At 50.9% G+C, this 24,171-nt stretch overlaps 7 protein-coding genes across 9 annotated transcripts; 4 read left to right on the top strand and 3 right to left on the bottom strand.

Annotated features, from left to right (window-relative positions):
* Positions 1 to 2,083: 2,083 nt before the first annotated feature.
* On the bottom strand, positions 2,084 to 3,541 carry NCU01488 (hypothetical protein; the record flags this gene model as incomplete). The annotated part of the gene is made up of 4 exons (XM_950828.1): positions 2,084 to 2,204; positions 2,344 to 2,613; positions 2,992 to 3,364; positions 3,490 to 3,541. 4 exons carry the CDS (start codon positions 3,539 to 3,541, stop codon positions 2,084 to 2,086), a joined length of 816 nt encoding a protein of 271 aa, XP_955921.1.
* Positions 3,219 to 5,208, top strand: hpt-1 (histidine phosphotransferase-1). Of its 3 annotated transcripts, XM_011395149.1 has the most exons (4): positions 3,219 to 3,382; positions 3,509 to 3,621; positions 3,987 to 4,150; positions 4,270 to 5,208. In XM_011395149.1, the coding sequence occupies exons 3-4, from the start codon at positions 4,002 to 4,004 to the stop codon at positions 4,556 to 4,558; spliced, it is 438 nt and encodes a 145-aa protein (XP_011393451.1). In that variant the 5' UTR covers positions 3,219 to 3,382; positions 3,509 to 3,621; positions 3,987 to 4,001; the 3' UTR covers positions 4,559 to 5,208. The 3 variants fall into 3 exon arrangements, with proteins under 3 accessions (XP_011393451.1, XP_011393449.1, XP_011393450.1); XM_011395147.1 differs by lacking the exon at positions 3,509 to 3,621 and having other exon boundaries at positions 3,354 to 3,503; XM_011395148.1 differs by lacking the exons at positions 3,219 to 3,382; positions 3,509 to 3,621 and adding an exon at positions 3,799 to 3,912.
* Positions 5,209 to 5,211: 3 nt separating this feature from the next.
* NCU01490 (hypothetical protein) lies at positions 5,212 to 7,047 on the top strand (the record flags this gene model as incomplete). Its single annotated transcript, XM_950830.2, has 1 exon — positions 5,212 to 7,047. The coding sequence occupies exon 1, from the start codon at positions 5,656 to 5,658 to the stop codon at positions 7,045 to 7,047; it is 1,392 nt and encodes a 463-aa protein (XP_955923.1). The 5' UTR covers positions 5,212 to 5,655.
* Positions 7,048 to 7,638: 591 nt separating this feature from the next.
* On the top strand, positions 7,639 to 11,396 carry NCU01491 (hypothetical protein). Its single transcript, XM_950831.2, has 2 exons — positions 7,639 to 9,021; positions 9,084 to 11,396. The coding sequence occupies exons 1-2, from the start codon at positions 7,998 to 8,000 to the stop codon at positions 9,551 to 9,553; spliced, it is 1,494 nt and encodes a 497-aa protein (XP_955924.1). The 5' UTR covers positions 7,639 to 7,997; the 3' UTR covers positions 9,554 to 11,396.
* A 1,044-nt stretch (positions 11,397 to 12,440) lies between these two features.
* Positions 12,441 to 14,562, top strand: NCU01493 (hypothetical protein; the record flags this gene model as incomplete). Its single annotated transcript, XM_950833.3, has 3 exons — positions 12,441 to 12,470; positions 12,903 to 13,016; positions 13,300 to 14,562. The coding sequence occupies 3 exons, from the start codon at positions 12,441 to 12,443 to the stop codon at positions 14,302 to 14,304; spliced, it is 1,149 nt and encodes a 382-aa protein (XP_955926.2). The 3' UTR covers positions 14,305 to 14,562.
* A 1,752-nt stretch (positions 14,563 to 16,314) lies between these two features.
* On the bottom strand, positions 16,315 to 19,190 carry NCU01494 (MFS sugar transporter). Its single transcript, XM_950834.3, has 2 exons — positions 18,178 to 19,190; positions 16,315 to 18,113 (listed from the first exon to the last, which is right to left on the bottom strand). Exons 1-2 carry the CDS (start codon positions 18,587 to 18,589, stop codon positions 16,501 to 16,503), a joined length of 2,025 nt encoding a protein of 674 aa, XP_955927.2. The 5' UTR covers positions 18,590 to 19,190; the 3' UTR covers positions 16,315 to 16,500.
* Positions 19,191 to 19,918: 728 nt separating this feature from the next.
* On the bottom strand, positions 19,919 to 22,837 carry NCU01495 (hypothetical protein; the record flags this gene model as incomplete). The annotated part of the gene is made up of 3 exons (XM_950835.3): positions 19,919 to 21,423; positions 21,521 to 21,653; positions 21,767 to 22,837. 3 exons carry the CDS (start codon positions 22,835 to 22,837, stop codon positions 19,919 to 19,921), a joined length of 2,709 nt encoding a protein of 902 aa, XP_955928.1.
* Positions 22,838 to 24,171: the final 1,334 nt, after the last annotated feature.

Below are 24,171 nucleotides of genomic sequence, written 5' to 3'. Positions count from 1 at the left end.
ATTTTTACTTTTATTTAGATACTATTAATTGGATATTTATTTATTTATTAGGTTATATAATTGAGCTATTACTATTTAGTAATTTATCTTTCGTTTATACTTATTTACGTTCAATTATCGTTGTTCGGATATTCGTTCGTATATCTTTCTTATTAGTTATTTATTTTATTATCCGTACTCTAATATTATATTCGAATAGTAGTCGGATAACTACTAATTAATTATATTATCAGCGATCTTAGTACGGCTATTAATATAGTTGTATATTGGATATTATCGAGGGCCCTAGACTATAGCGAATATCTGGTACTAAGGATCTTTATACTTTTTTAAAATAAGGCTATTTAAACTTTTTCTATAACGATTAATTAGGCCTCGCTAATAATTATCGGGCAAACCTCAATGAGGGTAGGAAATTACAAAGTTCCTATATTTGTTTTAGCCAGTTTAGTACAGGGTTTAGCACTTATTTCGTCCTTATTATTAATTTAAAATAGTAAGAAGATTATAATAATAATACTAATACTACTATAATTATTATAAGGATTATAGTTCTTGGATGTTTAATTAGGTAGAGTTAGGTAGTAAATAATTTTTAAACCTTTTTCGGAAGGTTGAAATAGGAGGTATTAAGCTAGATACGGTTTATTAATATTATGTATCTTATTATATAGTTTAATGTTTAGTTTTCGGTGGAAAGTAAGGATAGTTATTAGATTTTTTGGCATCCTCTTCCTAGAGGTAGATAGAGAAATAAGTGGATATTCCCTCGAGAGGGATAAATGATTATTTAATATAATAGGTAAATAGAGGTAGATGATTAGAGATTATTAAAAGTAAATTATTCTTTTTCTACTAAGAATTAAAATTAAAAGACTGATTATTTAGTATAGCGATGAATTGAATATTGTAATGATTTGTTATCTTGTCTTCTAAAGTTCGATGTCTTCCCCTTCCTTTTCTTTCCTTTTATCATCCTTATTTTTCTACCTCTTCCAGTCCATTATCTTATTAGGTTAGCCCTTTATTCTTTATCTTTCGTCTATGCTAACTGTTCAGATCTGTTCAATCTAGAAAGTGCGTCTTCTGATCCAGTATTCTTATTAAAAATTCGAAAAAAAAGAAAAATCACCGCAGAAAATCAACGCATATGTTCTCGTATGCCACCCCAAATCACTAATTATTATCGAGTAAATACAATTGGGAAGGTTAGGTATTATTAATTTAACTATAGTCGGCCGGGTATATAAGTTGACTATCGTTAAAGTCGAGGGTAGGGAAGTCTAGTAGTTAATCGTTATTACTAAACAGTTTAAGAATATTATTAAGTAGCTACAAAAGTATATTACAAAAACTACTCTATTACTCATCGCCTTTACTATTTAGTAAATACGATAACGGTAAACCGCTTAAACTATTTAATAGAGTTATATATTTATTTTAGGGGTTTATCTTTTCGATATAGGACGTATTTTGGCTGGTGTTTTACGTGTAAGTCGGAATTATACCGGAAATTGGATTAGTGCGGGGTCTAACCTTGTTTTTCAGGCGACACTACAAGGCGGTGAGCAGGCCTTGGCCAACTACACTATAAACGGTTAGGTTTGGCTATCGCTACACTAATGCAACGCTAAATCGGTACGGTCGCATTAATCCACCCATATTACTTGGCACGAGAGGGAGAGGATGTAACTAAATCCTCCATACTGTTCCATGAACAGTTTGAGCCGATCAGGGCCTAAGACATTTGTGGCAACCATTTTTGGAGCTTGGAAGTAGCTGAGGACTGAGGTACAGTACCTGCCACCCTTCTGTGTAAGCGGCAGCTCACACGAGCTGTGTGTGTACATACTACAGGTACTTGGCGTCGAGATTGGCCCAAGCCAGTTAGTGAAATACGTGCAATGTACCAGAAATCACTAACATTGAAATTGGGGTAACGATGTGGAAGCAACCTGCTCTTTTCATTGTTCCTTTGCGTCCTTCCACTTCCCCCGCTTCTGCCACTGCAGGAAAGGCTACCAGGAACTGACGTATCATTTCGGGGTCCCTCCATTCTGGATCTTTCATCGTTTTCCTTTTTTTAATCGCCAATGAACCACCAATTCCGATGCCTCAGAGACTTAGTGACAACCTCGCAGTCCTTGATCATCGTTTTGCCAGTTGAGTCAGATCGTTCAGGTGGTTCAGCTCGGCGCCAGCGGCTGGGAAGTTTGACAAAGCCCGATAGCATAGGGCGTCATCATACTTGAGGCACGCGATATATAGGTGGTATCACTGCAGTGGTTTTGATACGTAAAAGTACACAATTCAATCTGTGCCTTTTGGTTACCTTTGAGGTACCGTGGCTGCGTGGTCCGTAGTGTACCAGGGAGCCCGACTAGGCGCTCCACCCCACCGGCGCCAGAATTCCACACGGAACCTGGAACCTCTGGGCCAAACCCACCACGCGACCATGCGAGGGGTAAAGCTAAACATTTTGCAGTTAGAACCTCGAGGCATGACGGGAGGAGGGTCTTGCTGCCCTGGGAAGGAGGACCCTTTTTCGCTTTTTCTTCATCTTCTTCTCGTTGAGGTTGTCCGGGCATGCTGCCCATCTCCCACGTCAGGCAGCTAATAGTATCAAGTCCATCTCCGTCTCTTCTGTCCCAACCTCAGCACCTCAGCTGTTGACTGCCCGTGCCCTTTTCAGGTTCCTGTGCGAGTTCCTCCATGCCGTTCAACCTAACGTCACATTGAACCCTCAAGACCAAGCACTTCCCGTCACCTCGTTCGTCATTGAGCACACTTTCTCTCTGCCTCTGACCTTTCCCAACCTGCACACCACCAACAATTCAATCCAACATCAACATCAACATCAACATCGACCACGTCCCTCGAAACATTTTGACATATTCAACCCAAAAACGTCAAGGCTGTGTTGCCTCATCAACCTCCAACTAACTGCCCGTTGTTGTCCGACGACAAAGCCAAAGCCCCTCCCAAGTGTACCCCCCGCCGTTGCCCTCGTTGCCCTGCCCGTTGTTGCCCATTGGTCTGCGTTCCGGTGGGATCGTCGCCCAGGACCTAGCCGCTGAACGGGTTCTCGTCGCCTCCATTACAAAAGTGACCCTCTTATTTTTTTCTGGTGCTGCCTTTTCCAGCATCTGCTCTGAACCCTTCTTCCACCTCAGTGTGCTTGTCGCCGTTATACTAAGAAGCTGGGCCCCACCCTCACTCCGCACCTCCTCGCTGTCTCCGGTGACGCGCGCAAATAAGAATCTCGAAAATCTCACCCCTGTCAACGCCGTCTCCTCTCGCAATCTGCTGTCGCTAGTCCGTCCGTCAGACGCCGCCCGCCTCTTGTCCAGCCCGCTCGCCGTCCCTTTGACGGCCTGTACATGTAAGTTTCTCCTGTGTGACGCCGCCCGTTTTCGACAAAACATCCGCACTCCCATCATCTTCGTCACCGTGCTGTCTCTTCAGTTTCCATTGTACCTCGAAACTGACCTCGACCCCGTCGTGTAAGCCTTCCCTCTTCGAGCCTCTTCTCCATCTGCATTTCTGTATTCTGCATCTTCCCCGCGCCCCCGATCCCTCCCCGTTCCAGATCAGCAGACGCCCGGGTCCCCTCTTCACAAGGTTCGTGCCACATACAGTCCCCAGGCATTACATTACACACATGCACAATTTCCACCTTGGTGTGTTCACACACGAGTCGCGAGCACTTTTCAGCTCGGGGTGAGAAGGAAGAAGAAAATAAGGCCCTCCCTTTCCCCCCATTCCCCCCTCCCCTCCCCCCTTATCCGGTCTTGTCCGGGTTGAACTCCTCTCCTAAACTTTTTTTTTTCTCTGGTTCCATTACGTCAACGCGCTTTGCATTGCATTCGGTTTCCGCAGCCCACCATGCATTCACATTACGATGACGATAGGGTTCGTCGACATGGTGCAGCTTTGGGTCTACTCCTCTTTCCGATCGGCAACTAACCACGAGCGCAAATACACAGGAAGATCAAGACATAATGCCGGATTTCGGAGAGCACGTCGACAATGGGATCTTTGAACAGATCCTAGAGATGGACGATGACGACAAGCGCGAGTTCAGCAAGTCCTTGGTCACCAACTTCTTTGACCAAGCTGAGGAGACCTTTGTCAAGATTGAGGAGGTTTTGTAAGTGCTCTGGGCCGGATCAGGGCCGCACTGTCCTCTTTCGGCGCTTTCATGCTGTGCGAGCTTGACTTGATGCTTCTCGAGGACCCCCGGAGCTAATACGAGGGTTGGTTGATCAGGAACAATGAGAAGCTCGACAACGGCAAGAGGCTCGAGACGCTGTCGAGTCTGGGCCATTTCTTGAAGGGTTCTTCAGCCACCCTCGGTTTCAACAAGATCAGGGATTCGTGCCAAATCATCCAACAATACGGTCACAAGCTCACTGTCGATGGAGCTGCGGAGCCCAACGAACAAGTTTGCCTGGAGAAGATTCAGGCTGCTCTCAAGACAGCCAGGAACGACAAAAACGTGCTGGCGGACATGATGTTGAACGAAACACACGGCTTCTTCCAGCCAGATGACGAATAGTGGGATTCCGGATGATTCACAACACTTCCCTCTGGTTTGCCGTGCTCATATCTGGCGCTTTTCTTGGGCGACGAAGGCAAGCATGCCTGCCTGCCTGCCTGCCTGCCTGCCTACGTTGGAACAGCTTCGGCGACACGACAGTATGGCACTCCTCCGGGCGAGTAGGTCGAGATGTCAGGGCGCGGGAGGAAAACAAAAGGTACAGCAGTCTAGAAGACGCGAATCGGAATAGAATTCAGGGGCCATTTAGATCTAGCCATTCCGCAGGGCTTGGAGCTATGGGAGCCATGATCACTACACGTGGGCATTGCGCACCGACGGCGTTCTGCGAATCAGACGCACGGCTCTGGCTCATGGGGGCGCTGAAAAGGGCATTGTGGGATGTTTACGCGAAGGCTTTGAGAAATAGCAGGCTCACCATCCCGAGGTATAGGCGGGAGAGATATTCTAGCATGGTCTCTGTTTCGGACCCTTTTGCTTGGTAGAATATCGGGATGTTCAATACGTTGTTTGTCGCTTGGTGGATCAGGGAGGTAGTCACGGTTCTTAAAGACAAGAGTAGCCTTTGTTAGTAGCGCTTTCCCGGGTATCGGATCCGGTTCATACAGATAGTACAAATCATGTAACATCCTCAAGTTGTCCTGTCCGTCAGGGGTAGTGGTTGGGCTAACTGTTTAAGAGTTCGTTCTTGTGATAAGGGAGAAAGGCAAGGTCTTAGACATTACTTATGGCTCGGAGACTTCCGGTAAAAATGGTTGGCTCGAAAACGCACGGGCCTCAGCTCCGTTTATTCTCGACATGGAAGAAACGCCACCAGCGACAAGACTGACGGAGCTCCGACTGATTGTCCACCGGCCGGCAATGAAATCAACTTCATCGAACACCGAACCCAGATCTACACCAGTTCGCCGACCAATCTAACGTCCACATCCACGACCGGATATTGATGGACACTCAAACAAAACCGATCATTAACTCTTCCAACTCGCTTCCTGATTTACTTTTTTAGCCATACCGAGCCCTGGACTTTTACCATACCCGATCACTGTTCCAACCAGGAGATAGCCCAGGTTGTCCACCAATCACCCATTACCAGAATGGAAGAGTCAAAGAGACAGCCACAACCAGCAGTCCCAGCCGCGTCTACATTATTATCGTCATCACCACCATCAGAACTAGCACCACCTCAGGAGCAGGAGCAACAGCAACAGCCTGCGGGCGAGGATACAGCCAAGTCCAAAGGCAAAGGTGGACGAAAAGGCAACAACAACAACAACAACAACACTGAAAATAACCAAAACAAGAAACCCAACAAAATGCCGCCGAAACCACCCCCAACCCACTTCCTCTGCATCCCCCTCGTCACCACGGCCTCCCGGCCTCACCTCACACGCAGCCTAGCCGCCTTCAGGGAGGAAGTGACGGCGCCCAACCCTTCCAGCGCATACGGAGCGCTGCCGGTGCCCGAGCAAGCCATCAGGCCTGTGGGAACTGTGCATTTGACGTTAGGGGTTATGAGTTTTATGGAGCCCAAGGTTGGGAAACCGGCTAGACAGAGGCAGGGGCAGGAAGAAGAAGAAGGAGGAGGAGGAGCTGGCAGCGGGATTGGGGCTAATGGAAAGGGGCGAAGAAACGGGCCGCAAGAAGATTCCCGGGGTAGAGACAGGAGCAGAAGTAGGAGTGGCAGTGGCAGTGGTGAGGAACAGCCGGAAGCAAGTGGAAAAAATGAAAGTTTGAGTGGCTTGAGGAAGTTGGAGGAGGCCAAAGCTTTGCTGAAGAGCTTGAAGTTGAAAGAGATTTGGCAAGGGGTACTGAGGGAGTCACAGACGCAAGCGACGGCGGTGCCGGTGCCGCGGGATGTTGAAAACGGTAATGGTGGTGGTGCACCTATTGCTATTGGGACGGCAGAAGTTTCAGACGAGGGGCTGGAGGCTGGGATGGGGACGGCTGTTAGGGACGTCCAACCTCGATCTCTGTCTGAAATGGAGATGAAGGAGGAGGAACATCCGAAGATCACGTTAAGGGGTCTTCACTCGATGCAATCGCCTTCCAAAGCAGCGGTACTCTACGCCCCGCCCGTTGACCCACTTGGCCACCTCCAGCGCTTTTGCGAGGAGGTTAAAGCCGAGTTCGTGCAGAGGGGGTTGATGATGGAGGAAGGCGGGAGACCACTTTTGTTGCATGCTACGGTGGTTAATACGATTTACGTCAAGGGGCGGGACCAGCAGCAAGCAGTGGGCAACAGAGGAGGAAAGAAGGGAGGCCATGGTCACCACGGTCACCACGGTCATAGAAGAGGAGGGGGAAATAAAAGGGAAAGACTGACGATAGACGCGAGAGAGATTCTGGAGAGGTATGAGGAGTATACGTGGATGGAGGGCGTCAAGGTGGAAAAGGTGGCTATTTGCAAGATGGGGGCGAAGAAGGAGATGGTTGATGGGGTGGTGGTTGACGAGGCTTATGAGGTTGAGGAGGAGATTGAGTTTTGAAAACATACGTGGGCTTTAGAGATTGATGAACCACAATTATATACTAGTCAAAAGAAAGAGATGTACTGGCAATCGGTATTCCTCGATCCAGTCCGACAAAGGCCCGAGGGATCCACGAGCCACGCTAACTCGTCTTGTGCGAGAGAGATGGAATGAAGCGAAAGAGATGTAGCCGTAGATCTCCCGTTAGGCTATCGTACTTACATGTACACTATGTATCGTGCTTGGGCTCTTCTTCCCACGGTTGTATCTACTGTGTGTAAGCTCCGAAGCTGTACATTGTACGTACAAGTACATACATACACCACACTACAAGTTCGGCCTGAGGAGAGAGGGGCAGAGGGGCTTCCATGGGTCAACCCCTGAATGCCATGTTTTGTTCAACGGAGCTGCCCGCCGAACGTTGCTGAGGGCACGGCAACAGACCATGATCCCTGTCGTGTCCCATTCATCGAAGGGCCCCGCTTTTTTGGAAGGAGTGCCGAAGCCGTAAAGTGGCAGGCAGGATTGACAGGGGTTAAGAGGACCACGGGACTTGTTAACGGCAGGCGTGAACGACGCAGAGCTGAAGCTAACCGAACCAGCTGATGAACAGAATGGAACTCTTCTGGTGGGAAAGAGTGACTCGACTTTATGAATCCCACTTGATTGTTTAGGAGCCGAGGGGCAGGCACAAGGAAGGCTGCAGTGCTATACTGGGATTTAGGCCGCTGAGTGTGATATTTGGACCTCCGGCTCTCTAGGCAACAACAATCGCCCACATTGGCCTCAACAGCAAGCGCGGCTACGACGACGACAACATCGATCTTACAACGAGACATTGCAGATCAGCATGTCGCGTAACGAGCAAAGCAAAAATCAGAGCGCATTCTTTTTTCTTTTCGCGTTACGGTAATTACTCGAGCGTGTCTTCTCTGTTCACACAAAGTTACTGTGTACACACCATCAATATGCCTCGTAAGACTCTGGGAACCCCGGAGAAACACCGCGTTTCTTCAGAGAGTCCTCGCAGTCCTTCCTTCGTGCGCAGTCTACGAAATGCTGGCTCTCCGTCAACATCACCATCAAGAAGTGCTACTCGAAGTCCACGACCAGGTAGCTTGGCTCAAGCCATAGCTCCGCCGGCGCGAGCAGCACTCTCTCCTTGTCCTTCTCCCGATGCCCTCGGTAGTAGCACAAGCACGCCGCGCGGGACTAGATTCATGGTTACGGAGGGAGGTACCACTACAAATACAAACACAACTACAGCTACAACAGACCCCTCCAGCTCCAGTTCAAGCATGAGAACCTCGCCCTCACCCATACCCGCACTAAGATCAACAACACCTACACCCACAACAACCGAGGACCTCCTCAAGCAAAAAGACGACCGCATAGCCCACCTCGAGCTCTCGTACCAACGGACCCTCGACGCTCTCACCAACGCCTCCTCCTCGCTCTCCTCTTTCTCCTCGCTGACATCCACCACCGCCCACGAGCTACGCCTTCTACGGCTGGAAGCCGACGCCCTCCGCACCGAACGCGACGAGCTCCGCTCCGACTGGAACGCCGCCCAGCAGAGCTTGCGCGAGCGCGAGGACGAGATCCGCGACCTGCGACGGCAGATGCGCGGGCTGAAGGAGTGGGTGAGCAATAGCACGCGGGCGGAAGCGACAGGGGCGGCGCAGCAGGTTAGTGATGAGGTGCTTGGGGCCGCCATGGCGAAGCTTGGAAATGAGTTGCAAAATTGGGTCTTGGTGAATTTCAGGAGGGCCAAGGTCAAGACTGAAGGGTTGGAGGGGGTGCGGATGGAGGAGTTGGAGAAGGTGGTGCCCATGTTTGAGGAGATATTAGGCATGGGTGGCAAAATACACTTGATACAGAGTGTGGTGTCGAGGCTGTTGGTGGAGATGGTATTTCGGGCTTATTTTGTTGGCTTGACCGGGAAGCAGGAGCGGGTGGTTAGGGAGACAGAGGAAATGCTTGGGGCAATCGGTATGGTACATTCCATGGACCCTTGGAGATGGGATTGGAACTGACCTCTTTGGCTTACCCAGTATCAACACCCGAGTCTATCAACCAGTGGCGCGCCTTGACTCTTTCCATCCTGAAACGGGAAGCCGACCAGAAGCTACAAGCCGAGACAGCCGCCATTATCGACGCCTTCGTCAACAAAACCAATAATCTACTAGGTGATATCACGGAAGTCGATACCAAAGCTATTGAGGCACGGAATCAGGGGCTGAGACATCTTGTCAACGGCGCGATCGACATGTCACGGCTTCTCGTCGTCCAGAAAGCCATATTCAAGGTCAACATGCCTGAGATTCTGCCACATCAACGAGTGCTTTTCGATGCAGCCACGATGGAAGACATCGGTGGCGAGGACGAGGAGAACTTGTCGGATAGGGAAATCTGCTGCGTCACGTTTCCAGGCATCATCAAACAGGGTGACGAAAGCGGTGGGCAGCTCCAATGGACCAATGTCATCACCAAAGCCAGGGTGCTTTGCAGCCCGGAAGTGTGAAGCAATGCTCCAACGACCGATTCGATAATTTTAAGCGATCTTCCTGTCTGCCACTTTGTGGTTGACGAGCTTGCGGTCCCAGATGAAACGAGCTAAAGTTCGCGAACGAATCCGGCAACAAGATCAACAGATTAACAACTCCTGCTCGGTGCCATTACTGGCCGCGGTATAATGTTCTTCATATGTCGATTATTGGTTCTGGAAGGGACGTTGTGCAGGAGTTATTTCCGCGGCCCGGAACGAAGCGGTTACCCACCACCAATTCGGCACGTTGATGAGTTGATGCCCAACGTACCGAAGCCGACAGCCTAACTACATGGGGAAGAAATGCAAGCCCCGCGCCGTGGCGAGAGTTTTCGTGTCGGGCACGAGCCGGCTATCTGGGGAAGAACCTCGCATCTCTTGGAGCTCGGAGAGAATCACGTCACACCTCAATCAACTCCCTCTCAACTCAAGGCCATGTGGACGTCTCGCCCCCCAAAAGACGTGTCAGGTTATGCAGCGACTATCCCTACCGAAAAAACAACTGACGGAAGTCCCAGGATGAGGAACGCCATAAGTCTGTGAGATGTTCCTCTTCTCCGTAAGCATCTGCCACTCAAGGACAGCAATAGCACCGCGTGTCCATCCGCATGAACATGGATTGAAGACACGCAGGAGACATCTTCCACGCATGAAGAGGAGAACTGTGATAACTGACGCACCAATCATCATTTTGTCAGAGGATGGGACTTTCAGCTTCATCATTTGATTTGGGCTAGCGGAGCCTCAATATCCTTTTTTTCGCGCTACCAAATGCCCCTTAAGGCTAGCAACTGGCATGGTTGGTGATGCAAAAGCCAGATGGTGGTTACTGATTATCACCAGGGGATCGCCATTTCGGCGCCGTGACATGCAACCCAGCTCTTCCGGGAAGCCCACGTCTTCCGAATTCTTTGCGGTCTTCTTGGCATGACTACATACCATTTCGCTTTACCCATTTCCCACCCATCCTTTTGTCTCTCTGCATCTCCGGGAGCTGACCCGGAGCTGATCCCGTCCCCCACCGTGCACCCCTGCTTGTCAAAAGAAGAAGAGGGTGGTCAGAAGGGTATCGGAATACGTTCTTCTTCGCAGTTCATGTGAAAGATATTCCTACGATGAAACCTTCTTCACCGGGTGAGCTGTTGGCCTATACCAATTGATACCAAGCAAGGTTGTGAAGGATTGACTAAAGAGATGGCTGGATTTCAACCTTTCCGCATATGCGACGTTTCTCGATAGGCATTATCCATCTTAGCTTGGGATTGACCGATGCCAAACAAAGTGGTCATCAGGAATCCGCAACACCGAGCCATGGGTCACAAGCACATCTATGCGAGTTGAAGATGCAAGCACTTAGACTCTCCTGGCGAAGATGCTTACCCAACGCACTGGATAGCTTCGCGATTGGATTGACTAACTATCTTCACATGTTGGCTTTTTCTATTCTCAACACGGATTGGCTGGTAAGCCGGATATGCAAGCCGACTGAAAGGTGCCACGTAGATATCTGTACGTGCTCCAGATGCAAAGGCGTGATCTCTTGTCGCATATCTCTGGCTTCCTCTGGGGATAGGGGTTCTGTGAACCCATCGCAGAACATTCCATATAGAGGTTCACGACGTAGGTACGCTGCCACGTGTTCCACGATCCGAAGATGCGGCAAAGACAACAATGAGGGGGGAAAGGGAAGGGAAGATACCCTGCCGAGCGAATATGAACATCACTCGTGGAATCCAATTGAAGAGTCAACCAAACGAAAACGTACCAAAGGGGTTTTACACCCGCGTGGAGTTATGGGTACTTTGGATATGGCTGATAGTAGCTCCTTGGTTTCACAATGTGAAATCAATATTCGGCAACCGTCTCCATCCCGTCAGTTATGCTACGCTGCTGCAGACATCCACTCAGTTCCTCGAACGAACGGGTCTGAACCTGCAGACTATTGTATGCTGCACTACCGCATTGCTTTTTTCAAAACCTGCATATCGTATGAAGCAGCAACGAAAGCCACATCATCTCAAGCCACCTCACCAAACATTCTTTTTTTCTCCCCCTTGTTCGGCGTCCACTGCAGGTTCTCCGCACACCCACCATGTATCCCATTCATTGACTAAGAAAAAGGCGAACAGGTGCTGTGTTGCAGAGCAGGTTGGGGAGAAAGTCTTACAGGCTTTCATTTGGACTGCATGCCGTCTCCGAGAAAGAGGAAGTAGGAGACGCATCGGCATCGCAAATCTTTTTCTCGCCGCGTTTCCATTCCGGGTATATGATGGCCGCTTGATTAAACCTGGATGACCTTACCATATGCCCCTGCCAACTGTAGCCCAACCTTCCTCTTGTCCTGTCTGTCGTCAGAGATGAGATGGAAAAGAAAGGGGATCACCGGCAAAGGCAAATGCGGATAACACGCCCGTCTGGCTGGCACTGGCACGACATCACGTTTCATTGTGAAGTTGATCATTCCGCTCGAATGGATTAGCCCATCCGAGGTACACATGTTTGTCGCCAGTCAAGTGTTTGGTTTGATCATGGTCGCTGGGTAGGCATCTTGGAGGAGGAATAAAAAAAAAAGACACTAAAGAGCTAGTGCCAGAGGTACATCCGTCCCGAGTACCATTTGCCCCTTTTACCCCTCCTCCCGAAACTTATATTCCACTAGACAAAAGATGTGTTGTCTCTCTTCAAGAGGCCAGAAAACGCGCGAAACAACCGGGAAACCAACCAGCTCCCAAAATTTCAGTCGGGCAAAACGGGAATCAGCTCGACAAGGGGGGAGAATGGGGAAAAGGGCGGGGCAACAACAAAATTTGGAATATCCAACTAGCCGTCCTGATCTAAGGAAGAGAAACAGAGGCCCGACCCGATGGTGATACACCCCACGGACTCGTGGTGGGTGTGTGGGCCGGTGAGGGAAGGGTGAGGGAAGGGTGAGATATTCGAGTTTGATGTTGTGGACGCGCATTAGGCTCACTTGCCATACGCGACCTGAGGAGGTGGTCATATGAGTGCAATTCAGGTAAAAGACGGGAAGCTTTCGAATGGGAAACCGGGGAGAGGTGAGGACACTGAGAGCTCGCGATATAACATCTCCATCGGCCCAATTACCTCTTCCTTTTTCCATGGAAGAATGACTATTGCTTCCTCAACTTCCATCTAGAACATAACCCACGACGGACGTCAAGTTCCCTTCAACTTCCAAGCTCCGAAGCTATATATTTCAGCTTCCACCGGCTGCTCAAGTCTTCCCAGAACGTCTCTTCGTCTTTTCGATAACACTTTTTCCTACTCCAAGATAACATAAACCCCGAATTCTTTTGACTCCCAGCTACTAGCTAGCAGCTCTTTTCTATCGCGATCCCATCAAGTGCCACTTGGAGCTTTCGAGAGCTTGTGGTACACAACTGCAATTCCCACCTACGGAAACACTCGATTCGCTAATGTAAGTGTTCCCGTTCTCAAGTAAGAACCATGCATATCCCCCCACTCTCTGTCTCTCGGCAATGGCACCTATACACAGTGCTGGCTACCACGATGGGCTCGCTGCGTGCACCCCAAGCACTTGTCCCAGCGCCTGTACCCCAGGATACCCTCTTAGCATCCTCTCTTCTTTTTTATTGTTCGCGTTTGCTTTTCTGTCGAAGATGAGATCCAGTGGCTCTTTTTCTCCGGTGTCACCAGCTTTGGTTTATCTATGAGAGTCCATGTTCTGACCTAAACGACAGAGAACAACAAGTGACATCTTTATAACCGGATTTGGCTCATCGTCATCCGCAACGGAACGTTTCACCCAGCCTGGTTTCCAGACCTCGAAGGGACCCCCACGTTGGAGGAAGCAGAACACTTGCTTACCCTTCCCTATCCAAGACTTCCCCGCTGCCGCTTGTCCGACTGACCTTCATCGCCATCCCACTCTGGCCAACCCCGCGATGTCGTACCATACCTCAGCAGAGCACATAGAGGACTACTCCAGGAGCTACAGCACTGGACAGAGAAGACAGTCCTCATATGACAGGTACAACGATGATGACGACTCGTCCGTCACCGATTCCAATTACACCACATCCACTGCACCCTCAAGGCGATCGTCCACGGACCTCACCGCCCCAACTCGAGGTCCTGATCGGTCCCCTTGGGTAGGAATCAACGGGCCCTCAGGCGGCTCTGATCCAGACGCCCACGAACTATGGTGCGAGTTCTGCGGCATTCTAAACTGCGACGAAGAATTTCATATCAGCGAGGGGAACCTCTGGATCAACCACCACCTGCATCACCTGAGCCACCAATTGCCCAGCAGGTTGGTCTGCTGGTTCTGCAACGACTACGAATTCACCGTCGACGAGCGCGCCGACAAAGCCGAGCGCCAGCAGAACTTCCTCCGACGTATGTGGCACATCCACGATCACATCTTTGACGACCCTCGCCTGACTTTGGAGAGCATGCGTCCGGACTTTTGGATGGCCGCGCACTTGTACCGCCTTGGCAAGATTGGAGATGAGGTGTACGAGGACATCAGGAACTACACGGAGCTGCCGCCGCAGTTGAGGATCCCCGGCACGCCGGGGTCGGTGTCATATGAGAGGTACCACCAACATGGCCAAAGCCAGGGTCGGCAAAGCGGACCACTTGGCCCGCTGACTCCGCCGGATAATGATGGGTGGTATCGATCGCCTCAGGAGTTGAGACGTCAAGAGCGCAGGAGACAGAGGCCGGAACGCCGCCGTCCTTGAAAGGATGGAACAGAAAAAAAAGGCCATGACTCAAAGGAAAGAGAGATGTTACTCTTGACCTCTTCTCTTGCTTCTGGTCGTCGGTCCTTGGCCGTTCTTGGCCGTTGTCAGTCGGTCAGTTGCTCATCCGGTCAACCTTCTTCGGGGCGGTTTTGTCTTTGTCTTCGTCTGGGCAGGTCCATCGTTGAGCCAAAATCACGGAGGAATATTCGTTTGAAAAACTCCGATACCCCTTTCATTCTTCCCTCTCTCTCTCATTTTCTAGTCTTTCGTCTTGGTCTTCGTTTCGTCGTTCCCGAAGTTCGGATAGGCCACCGATGTACACGTCATCATGTTCCCTGATTGATTGATGTCTGTCACGGGTGTCGCTTGCATTACACCTGCACCTGCGGACGGGGATGCGATGCACGATGCAGACAACCGAGGAGGAGCATGTGGATATCCGACGGGATGGGATATGAATTATAGGGATCGGTGGGCTTGGTTGTTGGCTTTCGGGCTTGTTGCTGTTGAGCGTTGTGTTGACGTCTTTTTTCTTGCTCTTCTCTCCTCGCCATTATGTTGGATGCTGATGATTATGATTATGATTGATGACAACTTCTTACATCATTTTGTTATTGTTATGTTTCGCGGCTCGATGGTTTATTATGATTGAGAAAATCGATCGGCTGGCTGAGGGGATTCGGTAACCGATATCTGTTTCTGTCGAGATTTTTGATACGTTTTCTTTTGGATGATGATGACCGATGACTGAAGATGTTTATGTTAATGACGACGAGGATTTTTTTTTTTGCTTTGGCTTTTTGTGCTGATATCGACGGCGAGCGGGTCTCCGGTGATGGGTTGAAATCGTCAATCGATTCAAACGGAAGAGCTGTACGGCGCAATCAAATTCTCTTTCTTCGACGGTTTGGGTTCGAGTATGCGTGAACGTTGTTGGTTGCTGACTGAGTGTATCATCCTCATGACCCGCTGTACAACCGGTGATGCTGAGAGAAGAAGAAGTTACAGTAAGAAAGAGGGGGCATCACTCATCGGTGAGGAGAAAGGCTGCCAGACGGCGACATCCCACTTGCCAGATCGGACTTGGAGAACTTTAGGCAGACAGGCCGACGGGCGGCGGCGGCCGAACCATGTAGTAGGTTGCTCCTGGACTCTTGCGTTGGAGACCATGATGAGGCCAAGTAAACTACCAAGTGGGAATGAATTCGTGAGCAAAAGCTTTTCTATCGCCTTCAAAAGAAAAGGAAAAAAAAAAAAAAAAAAGGGGGCAAAAACAGACATTGCACAGTTAGAAGCAACCCCAAGTGATGAGGCTCATATGTGTTTATTACACCCCTTACCCACGCCGAACGCGCACCGTTCGTTATGTATTGTTGGCGAACGGCACTAGTCTGGTTGCCTTGCGGCCGCCTCGTTTCCTTTCCTTGTTGAAAATAGTGTACATAGCTGTTCGCCCATGCCATGCCATTCATGCCATGCTACCTCACCGCATCCATCCATCCATCCAATTCAACGAATAGGACGAATAGGATGCTTTCTGTATGTTTCCCCTCCCGATTTATTTCATTTGTCCCAATCTCTTTTTTTTTTTTTTTTTTTCATTTGAGCCTCCTTCCCTGTTTCAATCGGGTAATGGACGGCGGTCCGGTGGTCGATTGTGCTGACAATGCCTCCCTCCTTTTCTTCTGTGCCGTGACTAGTGTGGTGTAATCCTCTTTGGTGATAGGGGCACGGAAGTGTGGCTGTGCATGCAACGGAAACCTATGGTAAGGGTTGGTTACCCGCGCCATTCCGCTCACCAAAAATTGTACATTGTACATGGTGTACGGAGATGATGATGACGATTGTCCAATGAGCATCAAGTCAAGGGTAGATGTCGGTTGTCGGGTAAAGTTTTGTAACAAGGAAGATGGAGTGGCTGTGTGGTGGTGGTGGTGGTTATGGTTGACATGGCGCGTTAGGGGAGTAACATCTTCTGAATGAAAAGACTGTCAATAACAAGAGGGGGGCAAAGGCTGCCTTGAGTTTTGCTGCATATACTCAAGGTCTAAATGGTATCCTTAAAAAAAATGAAGAAGATATATAAATACAAAGAAGTCGAATCGTGAGTCTTGAGTCATATCGCATAAGGCGTCCATCATTACCATCCCATCCTCCTTCTTGATCCTCCAACTTAAACAGAAACAAAACCTACTACACCTTCCCAGCAGCATCCCCTCGTCCCATAATCCCCCCTTCCCTCTCTTGTTCCTTGTTCCACCTCTTCTCCCTCTCACCCTCCCCAAGCTGCTGCCCGCTAACCACCTCGTTCATCCGCTCCGCATCCCCATGATACATCTCCGCACTAGGCGCCGTCGGCCTCATTCCATTTCCATTCTTTCCCCTATGGAAGAACCACAAGCTCTGATCTGCCCCATACCTGACCAACTTCTTCAACGGCACGTCAAACACGTGATCGAGCTCCTCCAGCGTCTTGCCCTTGGTCTCGGGGACCAAGAACAGGGTAAAGAGAAACCCAATGATATTCCACCCTGCATACCAGCCAAACGCGCCCTGCGGCTTGAAGGCCGTGACCATCCTAGGCCAGGTGATGGAAAGAATGAAATTGAAGAACCAGGTAGTCGCCGTGGCGAGGGACATGCCGATTGGCCGGATGTACAGCGGGTAGGCTTCGGCCGAGTAAGTAAACGGCACCGGCCCTTCACCGGGGGAGTAGACCATGCCGAACAAGTAAATGCCTAGCGCGATGCAGCCGATGTGGGCTTTGGAGTCCTCGGGGATCCAAAAGCTGAAGCCGGTAAAGAAGAGGAAGAGGGACATGAGCGGGAAGGTGGTCAGCAGCAGGTTGCGCCGGCCGAAAGTGTCGATGGTGTACATGGCCGGGATGGCAAACAGCCAGTTGACGACGCCAAACCCGAGCGAGGCGGCCAGTGCTGAGACGTCGCTGAAGCCGGCGTCTCGGAAGACTGCCGAGGAGTAGTAGGCGATGATGTTGACGCCGCAGAACTGCTGCATGAACATGAGTCCCGACGAGGCAATGACCGCGTTGCGGTTACGACGCACGGTGAAGAGCTCCTTAAAGCGGTTACCCTTCTTGACGCCCGACATGGCTTGCTTCTCGGCTTCGAGGAGGGTGTGGGTGTAGAAGAGGTCGCGGGCGGCTTGGACCTTTTCGAAACGCAGGCGGCAGAGCGCCCCGAAGGCGTCTTGGTGTCGGCCCTTGCTGAGATACCAACGGGGCGACTCCGGGCAGAGGAAGGCGAGGCAGACGACGATGACGGCGGGGATCATGGCGGAGCCCATCATCAGACGCCAGTTCAGACCCAGGCCGATGCCGTGATCGGGAACGAAGTAGAAAGCGAGATCGGCAATGTAGCCGACCATGATACCGAAGGCGGTCCACATCTGCCATTGCATGACCAGCGCACCGCGGAGCTTGGGAGGGGAGCATTCGGCGGCGAAGATGGGGGTGGTGGCTGACTTGGGACCGATGCCAAGGCCGAGGTAGAAACGGGCGATGAACATGTGCCACCACGTGTTGGTAAAGGCCTGGTGGAAGCAGGCTACGGCTGAGATGATGCAAGAAACAAAGATGGTGCCTCGTCTGCCAAAGATTCTGTTCATCGGTTCAGTGAGCCAGCAGCCGATCAAGGCACAGCAAAGGTAGGGCGCTGAGTTGACGAGACCCAGAAGCCAGGTGTCTCTCTGGCTATCGGTACCAATGCCAAACTTGTCCTTGTAGAAGAGCTGGGCGCCGTTGACGACCGTCTCGTCCATTCCTTGGACGGCGGCGCATAGAGAGCAAACTTGAAGTATGGTGGTTAGCATCATACTGCTGCACTCCTTTTGACCATTCGGGGGATTACATACTGACAACAACCCAGTAAAGCATGGGTGGGTTAGACCACTTGTGAGTTGTTTCGCGCACCAACACCTCTTTCTCCCGTTCAGTAAGCTCCGGGATGAGGTCGTAGTTGCTCTCATCGCCGGCGATTCTGGCTCCGAGTCGAAAGGCCCTGATGTCCTCCTCGCTGGTGAGACCGGCCATCATTGCATATTCTTCTCCCATGGCCTCGAGACGCTGAGGGCTTAGACCGGCCAAAGGATTCGCTATCTTTTTTGAAGCCTCTAGTCGAGCGTTCTGGTTAAAAGTGCCGGTGCGGTCTGCATGTTCCGCAAACCCGGTTCCCGAGACGGATTCGGACGATGTTGAACGGCGGTCATGCTTCTTCTCGGTAAGGCCACCCGTAGGGGCCGCGGTGTTCGTTGGGTTCGACGCCATCTTGGGTAGGGTGTTGTTCTGTCTCTCACTGGAGACACTTGGGAGTATAAACTTATGGCAAGAACATCAAGACAAGTGAGAAGGGAAGATGGGTTGAAGTGCCAACTTCTGGATGCTGGGCGCCATGGCTTGGCTGTAGATGATACATATATATATATATATTTCACCATGGCATCCGAAGCGATGTCCGCCCAGGCTGCCAGGGACCTGCACCTGTAAGCTTGGCCATGGCTACAGTATCAGCACTTGACAAATCCAAAAGCCGAGAGATGACACAGGTGTAAGCCCAAATTCGGACCGGCCAAGGCCAGCCATGAGGGAATTATCCGGGGTAATCCGGGGTGATTCGCGATCGACGTCACTTTTACCGGACCTCAAAACGTCGGGGGGCCTTTTTCCTTGGGTGTCGGCGGCTTTGAAGGTGCTGATCGTTGTGCTTATCGAGCCTGATTCAGGCTGTCGCTCCGTGTGTGCAGCGGGACTACTGTGTAACGTTGTGGTGAGATTGCTGATCGGCAAAGAAGCAGCCAGGTTGGGTGGTAAAAGTCAAGCTTTGCGAGGCCTCGGAATGCCTTCATTGGTAACATGACGTCGATCGTCCGGGGAACAGAGAAGAAAAGAGTTGGAGAAAGTCGGCAAAAAGTCTGGGGTTTGGGGTTTGGGGGAAGGTGGGGGTCAACTGGGGACCTACTTTGCAGTATGCTACCCTACACGGGGTTAAGCACGGCAATAACACATGGGCGTGTGCTTGCAACCTGATTCTGTTAAGGCGCTGCTGCTTGATCTAACCGAATCCGGCAACATGTTTTGACTTGGTTTCCCCCTTGTTTTGTCCATGACTCGTTCAATTCATGCTCATCACTTGTAACACGGTTGGTTACCAGGTTTGTTTGTTTGTTTGTTTGTTTGTTCTTGGACAGACGCCTTTCATATTTCTATATTCCTACGTTTACCGTTGAGTGAAAATTCCCTTCCTACCGTATCAACTCGGGGCACTGGGTTTTAGGTTCCAAGGTCTAACTGGCAGAATCTTTGTGTTAGATGCCTTAGGGTTTGGGTTTTGGTAGAGAATTCGAGCATAGGTATGCAATACTAGAGGTGCCTCAAGTGTACAGATAGATTATGCTTGATTTCCAGGGAACCTAAAACCCAGTGCCCCGAGTCAATACGGTACGCAACACCAACTCGAGGGGCAGTCACTGCAGTGTCAGGCTGCACGCGCCACGCAGGCCCCCCTCCTCCTCCTCCTCCTCCTCCTCCCAAACCCCCAAAAACCCAACACTTCCATCTCCATATCCCATTCCCCTTCAACCCATCCCCAACTTCCTACTAAAACGGCGGTCCACTCTGCCAAGTAACAGCCTTAAACGGATACCAAGGTCCCTCATCAGCCCTCGCCCCATACCTTCCTCCATGTCCCCCATACCCTCCATACCCTCCATACCCACCACCACCACCACCACCGTGATAAACAGGATAAGGCTGCGGCACCGGCACATGCACAGGCACATGCACCGGATACGGCGCCGGAACATTGACTCTCACAGGCACCTCGACCGGAACTCGAACGGGGACTTCGTAAGGAACTTCGACGCGGACAGGCACTTCGACTTCGACTTCGCGGATCTCGCGCACGGGGATCTCGTGGTAGATGGGGACTTCGCGGTAGATGCGTTCCGGACGTGACTTAACGGGACCACAGCCGGGTCGGGGACGGGGTCGGGGTCGGTAAGTGGCTTTGGGTTTGGGTTTGGACGAGTGGCAGACTTGTTGACTGCTGGCGGGAGGGTGGCATGTTTGAGCCGGAGCTGGATACGGTGATGGGAACGAAATGGGTGGGTGGCCGGGTGGGAGGCCGGGGTAGTACGTTGCTGGCTTTGGCTTGGGTGGTTGACATTTTGCAACAACGGGTGTTTTGGGTCGTGGTCGTGAATGGCAGGATGTCGGAATTGGATGCGGCGGGAATAGGCAGCTATAGTCTTCGAACTTGGTGTGGCATTTGGTGACAGCTGGCGGTCTCTTGCAAGAGAGGACGGCCGAAGAACGCTTTCTTTTGGGGTGCTTGGTTCCAGAGGTGAAGCGCACGTGGAGATTGTCGGGTTTGCGGTCTTGGGATGATGATGAGGTTTGCGGATTGTCTGATGGGCGACGACGACGACGGGACCTTGATCTGGATCTGGATTGGGACCGGACCACGGTAGTCACTCGTTGAATTCCGGGTGATGCACCCTGGGATGTGCTCTGGATTTCCACTCGGCTTGAGGAACGTCGCTCCATGCTTCGTCCTCGCTCCGCATCAGCATCGTCATCGCTACCGCCGCCTCTTAGTCGATATCCTTGGTACTCAGCTCTCCTTCGTTCCCGGACTCTGTCTTGATTAGCTTGTCTCTGCCTCTGTGCCCTTTCCTCCCTTAGTCTTTCTAGCGAGTCGCTTCTTCCTGTCACCCGCCCCGGTGTCCCAAACTCAGCTGCCATCAGAGCCCGTCTCACTCTTGCTTCCATCGCGGTGTCCATAAACTCTGGGAAGAGCGATCTGTCTAGATGGCCCGGTAGCAACCCTTCTCCTCCTCTCGCTCCCCACCTATTCAGGTTGTCCATCGGCGCGGTGATCTGATTACTCCTGAATACATTCGAGAGGAACTGATGCTGGCTTTCCGGGTAGCTGAGAATCAACTTGATCAGAAACTCGGCGAAACCTTTGGGTGTGAGGCATGGAGATGGCAAAGTGGCGGTGGTCCGCGGTAGTGTGCGAAGACGGTATTCGACGTCGAGGTCGTCATAGAGTCTTTGAACCCGAGTTATGGATTCATCGCTGGTCTCGTTTCTGAAGACATCTGATACGCAAGGTCAGTACCAACTCACCAACATAGCCCAAAAAACTCTCTATCCATTATCAAACAATCACCAACAGGGCGGAGGTAGACAACTCACCCCAATACCTCCATTCCTCCTCTTCCCTCGGCCCCATCAAATAATACCTATCGAAAAACCTCCTCATCCTCCTCGGGCTGATGAGATCCTCCCTGTCCAACATGGTCGACCGGCCCCCAGGCATCTCACGAACCTAAGCAATCCTCGACGTTAGCACATTTACCGTTTCAACCCGGCGCCTTCCCCACAACCTAACCCCCAATAACCAACTTAAGAAGAAGAAGAAGTAAGAAAGGTAAAACTCACAACCCATCTCCCCAAAGCCACCAACACCTCCCTCAACCTCTCCGTCGGCCTCTCCTCCGCATCAAACAACACCCCCCACGCCGCCCTAGGCATTTCGTCTGCGTCTGCGTCTGCGTCTTGGTATGCAGTGCTAGTAGTCAAGGTAGTAGTGCTATTCTCGTCGTCAAAGCCCCGAAAATCTCTTTCTGCGCGCAGCCCGTTGCTATTACTGGTAATGGTCCTGATGGCGATTCTCAGTCTTCTGTCATTCACTTCGTCTTCGTCTAGGTCTTCGTCTTCGTCCTCTCCGACTCGCTGCTCCTCCTCCCGCCGGAACCGTACCCTTTGAAAAGGCTGCCGAAGAAGAGCAGGGGATGGAGAGCGGTTTGGTTGGCGGATGAGTAGTCTCGGAGCAGGGAACCGTCTCGGAGCGGGGACGTATCTTGGGGCAGGGAGGTATCGGATACGACCGACTGGTGGGAAACTTAGGAAAGCTGGTGGTGGAGGAACTGGTGGCGGGGGTGGGGGTGGTGATGGCGTACGGTTACGGTTATGGTTGGGGTAAAAATGGCGGACTCCGTGGTATAAGGTTACGCGGGTATTTGTTCGCGGTTCCCTTGATCTTGATCTTGATCTTGATCTTGACCTTGATCTTGATCTTGACCTTGATCTTATCCTGATCCTGCCTCTTCCCTCCCTTCCTCCGCTTGGGCCCGCAATGTTGTATGCCAGGTCGTCGTCGTTGCCGTCGAACGAGAAAGCGGTGGATAGGTATGATGACGATGATGGTGATGGAGGTAAGAAGGAAGAAGAAGAAGAAGAGGAGGAGGAAGCGGAAGAAGAGAAATACTCAAAAGCAGACGGAGGGTTAGGTTCCTCGAAACTAACTCTTCTCTCCACTCTCAGTCTTAGTCTCGGTATCGCGTTTGGGATCGGGATTGGGGAAGACGGTCTAAATCTGGGCGAAGCTGTTCTAGATCCTGTACGAGACCCACGAGGAGGAGGATACCGAGCGTGGATGATGTCCAAAAAGCGATTTGGGTCGTCGTTGTGGTGGATAGTGGTCCTTCTACCAAAGCCAGAGCCGGACATGGCTGTAAAAGAGAGAAGAAAAGGAAAGGATCAGAGCAACAAATAGAGAAAGAGGACAAAAGCCACCAAAAAAAAAGGCAAACTTCCTGTGTCGGGAAGTGACCCGTGGGATTTTGCTTTTGTTTGGCTGGGTCCAGTCTTGGTTCCCGAGGAAAAGGGGGGGCTGTGTACTGTGTGTTGTGTGTGTGTGTGTGTGTGTGTTCCTGTGTCGAGGCGGGCCGATGAAAGACTATGTTTGTCACTACACAGCTTCAAGTCAGTCAGCCTTTGCACAACCCTCTTAGTCGGTGAGGCGGTGGGTGGTAACTGCGGCGGTGGGTGGTAACTGCGGCTCAAACAGCACCACCAGCACTTGGAAAAGTGGTGTTCTTTTCTGTCGAGTTGGACTGTTGTCTGTATGTTGTATGTTGTTCTGTGACGTGGTTGGTGTTTCTGGACATACCTCAAGTGTGTTTGTGGTTGGATGTTGAGGTTGTATCGTGTTGTGTATTGTGGTTCACGAAGGCAGGCGTGTTACGACTCTCTCTCGTGGTTGCTGCAAAGTGTTTTCCAGATCTGTATTATTCTTCTTCTCTTTGACGATAGAGAAATGGGAAAAGAAGGGATACCTTGAAGTTTAAATCCCTTTGTCCACATTTTTTCTACTACCAAGTGTTGATCATGGAGAGACCCAAAGAGATCATGACAAAACCGCCATTTAGATACAGATGCATCACTCTCGTTAACTCACTTTGAGAGAAGCATAAACTGACAAAAGACATTTGCAGCCTGCCCCAACACTCATGGTGGGCTGGCGAGCAGGATGCACTTACACGACAGCAACTGGCTAATGTATGGCTTATCGTCTGGCCGGTGACACATCTGTTTGCCATGGCTTCAAAGAACTAAGAGAGCAACACGACTGAAGAAATTCTGTGATTATCATGGAAAGGCAGATGTGCTGAGCCACATATGTACACGTCGTCAGTATGGCAGAAACTTTGTGCTATCCATCATGCCGCCTACCACGCCTTACCCATGAGACATCTTCCCGAACTCCGAGAGAGCTCTGCCTGTCAATTTGACCCCTTTGTTTGTTCTTTTCTGTGCACCGTTGTGCTACTGTTCGTCCGTGGTCACTCTTGAGGGACCATAGTAACATGCCTATGGGACTGATTGGCGGGCTTAACTCAACGACCGCCTTGTCGTTCAAGAAATGGAATGATCTCAAGTGTCTCGTCATCTCGGTTTCACCACGCTGTATTCATCTTCAAGCAAGTACCGCAACTGTTATGACGATCTGCCTTTCCCATAGAGAAAGGTTAATCGAAGCTGGCAAGATGTTGTCGACCAGG

Source organism: Neurospora crassa, linkage group II (genome assembly GCF_000182925.2).
Source record: "Neurospora crassa OR74A linkage group II, whole genome shotgun sequence".
NCBI lineage: Eukaryota > Fungi > Ascomycota > Sordariomycetes > Sordariales > Sordariaceae > Neurospora > Neurospora crassa.
The sequence above is the reverse complement of the archived record's forward strand: the minus strand, read 5'-3'. Positions and strand labels throughout refer to the sequence as shown.